Below are 4,117 nucleotides of genomic sequence, written 5' to 3'. Positions count from 1 at the left end.
CACAAATAAAGCTACAGATGGGAGCTGTATTTAGATCATTAGCGTAAAATAAAAACAATGCCACCAAGGATGAGGAGCACAGTGCAATAACCCATGGAAACCAATGTGTATGAATCATTCAGAATAAAGTAATAATTAAAATAATTTTACCAGGCTGCCAAGAGTTACCATACTTAAATATTGCCTTAAATCATGAAGCCTATAAAATCCACAGCTCCTTTTATTTATTTGGTCCCTTTAGGTTTCTGTACTACATAGCACGTTATGGGGATGAGGAGAAGGGAAGGTGTTTCTCCTTTGGAAGTCCTACCCTAAGGAGAAAACTCCAGGAAGCATGCTCATCACATAAAAAAAATGAATGTGGGGGAAGAGGAGAGATACAACACAAAAGGTATTGGTTTATGGACTCCACGTGCAAATGCACTGTATCATCAAACTACCCTTTCCAACACTTAGTATTTGCTTTGGCCCTGAATGAAGAGGATGAAAAGGTGGGTGGAGCAAATGACAGGTTGAGTTTACAAAGATTTTTGGCCCTCAAATCAAGAAACTAACTGCAAGTTTTGGCCAGGCTATACATTTTTCCTATTCACTATATATTTGAACTTAAAAACAACAATGTAACATTTAGCAGCTTTCAAATCCCACTTTTTCCCCAAATTTTATTTCCACATGGTTACACACTTCTTGTGTAGGTCCATTGGGCTCTTTTGGGAAACCAGCGAAGTGATTTTCAGTATCTTGTAGCATATGCAGAACTTTCTTTTTTTTCCCCTATAGCCCCAAGAAATAGTTGGAGTGAAATGAAGCAAGCAAAGTCAAGGTGTCTTTTCAGGCAATAAACACAAAAAAGTTTTAGGGCCCATTTACAGATACTGCCCTATGGTAAAATGCAACTTTCCTGATTGCACTAGCTTTTCCAGGGGTGTGCAGTGCTATTTGTGGTGCCCCACATTCATCCTGTATTATGTTCTTAAAGGGTCATCTCTATTTTGATCCACTGAGGAAGTGCTGTACAAGAGAGCAGATAGTGATATCAGTTCTGTGTTATATACAGAACCCAAGATCAGATCTTGCAGAACTTTAGTCTGCCATGTCCTCCTCAGAATGTTTTTTTTTTCCAGCTGGGTGGTGAAAAATGGGCAGGGCAAGGTAACATATCAAATTTAGTTGCTCTCAGTTGTTACCATAGGAATCCAGTAACCTATATAATTTGTTCCAACTTAAAAAATGTCAAAATAAAACAGTGGAAGTTCACAGAACAAATGAAATACCACAGCACAATTCCCTCTGTACATTATCTTTTATTATTTACATAATACAATATAGCATAAATGCTGAATAGCATGATTATGTGCAATACATAAATATGAACTATCTGTACACATTTGCATATCTAGTAACTCAGAAGTACAAGGTTTAAAGCAAAACAAAAGAAAAAGTGATGCTTGGGAAAATATATTGTAAACCAAAAAGGACAGAACACACAAAGTAAAATCTTAAAGTGAGGCTGAGTGAACATACATAACTATTTACAAATGAGATCAAGCAATACCACAGCACTATTCTAAAAACTGTACTTCTATCCAAAGAAAAGAAAAACTGAAAAGGAAAAAGAAAAATACCTGCATACACGCTCCATACATACCTTCCATTATAACACAGAAGTGATATTACCATATAACCAGACAAGCATTCGTGAAAGTTACTGCCTTTTCTTGTTTTTATACAGCTGTAGATAATGCAGCCCATGCAATATAACTGAGAAAGTTGCGATCCTGAAATGCAGGAGGTGAGCCGCCCTCGTTGGGGTTTCTGATAGCACTCATGAAGGATAAAACAAAAGAACACCCCAGAGAAAAAAAAACAAAAAAAAAAAACAAAAAAAAAAAACACATACATAAGTGTGCACACAAACTATTAAAAAAATATAATGAACTACAGCAGCCAAGTAAGGTATGGTTTCCATGCAAAACTGTGCGGTCGAATCACATAGTTAAACCTCCATTCATGGATATAAGCCATTTTAAAGAATACCTTACTAAATAAAAACCAAAGACATAAAAAACATAACATTTAGGGGTGTCCTATTTCCGCTGCAGATGAATCCCTAGATGGAGAGAAACCATGAATCCATCCGATTACTAAAATGAATTCTCATGCCAACAGGTAAACCTCTATCGTCTTAATTTTCATATGGCCTCCGTAACCAACTGTAAATATAAAGAACGCAGATACAAAAAGGCACAGGAGGGCTTTCAAAACCTAAATAGCAAGAGTAGCTCGAAACTCTGCAACGATGAGCTATGGGGAAGCCGAAGTTGAAAAACAAGGCAAACGTTAACAGGTAGAGGAAGACCCCTCTGGTTCATAGTATAGCAGATGATCTTATTCAATTATTCCTCATTTTAATCCACCAAAGGGGTGATCCCAGAAGAGAAGCAAGCAGTGGATCTAAAAATACACTTTCACAGAAATCATAAACTGAATCACTGCTTAATACCGGGATCACTAAAACATACCTGTAGCTATAACAGTCCAAAACAAATAGTAGTGCCCACATTTGCTACTTGCGGGGGAAACAAACCAGGAAACCTTTAAATGAGCCATGAAAAACACATACCTCTATGAAGCAAGCAGAAAATGTCTGTGCACCTGAGGAGCCTTTGCACACACTCTTTACCGTTAAGCTTTGAGCCAGACACCCAGCATCACAGAATGCATTGCAGGTAAACTTAGCAGTCTTAGCAGTCGTGCACTTTAATGGCAGCTTGCCCTGCCCATAGAAGTTTGGTGTTCCAAGGACCGTTTTGTTATATTTATGTGTTTGGCTTAATACCATAATTCCCTGGAAAGGTTTCATAGTCAACTAAGACATTTCAGAATATATATATATTTTATGTTATATATATATTTTATGTTATCTCACACACAAGCTATGTGGACATATCTTTAACCATGCAGTTAGTTCATGGTATACTCAACAAATGTAGCACAAAAATGTCCACCAAGAACCTGGCACTGACAGTACACTGTTATGGGTGGGGATACACAGCAACACAAGGGAGAGAACTGTATACGTGTTGTATACAAACAGAGTGAATCCCATCTTTCAGCCTTGTTACTAGTTATCTGTGTTGCAATGTTTGTACTACAAGCACATTATTAGTTGCAGGCATGCAGATTTTTAGGCCTACATTTTGGCACATTCACTAGTTAACATTTCCCCAATCAATGAAATGGGAGTAGGCCGATACCGAGCGGTCCACATCCCCATGAGCTCAGGAACACAAAATGGCGGGTAAACAAAAACGGGCTGTATCATCTAGTCATTCAACTTTGTCCGTAACACACGCAAACATCCAAAAAATCATAGGGATGGGGGAAAAAAGAAAAGAAAGATCACAAAAGAAGTATTACATCAGAAAGAAATGAAATGAACATGCATTTGCTTTTTAATGTTCACCTAGGATATATTAAAATCAGGAAAAAAAAAAAAAGTCAGTCTTCACAATTTGTAAGCCATTTATATTCTCTGAATTTTTTCTGCCACAACAACAGGATTCTCTTTTCTTATTTTTGCTGCAGCTTCTGCTTTATAATCATAAGGGCAGTTGTGCTTGTCAGAGTAACGATGAAGTCCACAAAACAAATTCCCACAACGACAATCAAAACCTGCAAGAATAACAATAAAAAACAAATTATGATTGGACAAACGCTGCATTATGATATGATCATTCATAAAAAAGCAATAAGCTCTTACACATGTCTAAAGACTATGAAAATATCAAACTTTTTTTTATATAATTTGCACAATTTTGCAAGCCCTCTCACTAGGATCAAAACCATGCCTCTAAGCTAAAAGGAATCTGTGTAATCAGCTCTGCAAAGAGACATATTGATTTATGGCAATGCCTGCTAGGAGCAGTATTCACCAATACAGAAAATGTTTTAAGTAGCAGAAAATTTTAGGGGTCTAAATTTGGGACTGTAGGTTTGTTCTTGAGTTGAACTTGTATGTAAGTCGGAACAGGTACACTATTTTATAAATGCATTTAGGACAGATGTTTGTCTTAACAAATTAGGTAGCATGGTGTCAGTTACTGTGTAAAATTAT

General features: G+C 36.8%; 1 protein-coding gene across 3 annotated transcripts in view; it reads right to left on the bottom strand.

Moving 5' to 3' along the window:
• Positions 1 to 1,284: 1,284 nt before the first annotated feature.
• ZFAND5 (zinc finger AN1-type containing 5) overlaps positions 1,285 to 4,117 on the bottom strand; it is a 13,216-nt gene continuing 10,383 nt past the window's right edge. For all 3 annotated transcript variants that reach the window (XM_072404156.1, XM_072404154.1, XM_072404155.1), the window contains exon 6: positions 1,285 to 3,675. In XM_072404156.1, the coding sequence (XP_072260257.1) occupies positions 3,527 to 3,675 (149 nt within the window). In that variant the 3' untranslated portion in view covers positions 1,285 to 3,526. The remainder of the gene's footprint in view (positions 3,676 to 4,117) is intronic.

Source organism: Pyxicephalus adspersus, chromosome 3 (genome assembly GCF_032062135.1).
Source record: "Pyxicephalus adspersus chromosome 3, UCB_Pads_2.0, whole genome shotgun sequence".
NCBI classification, from domain to species: Eukaryota; Metazoa; Chordata; class Amphibia; order Anura; family Pyxicephalidae; genus Pyxicephalus; species Pyxicephalus adspersus.
Note: the sequence above shows the minus strand (reverse complement) of the source record. Positions and strands in the feature narration are given on the sequence as shown.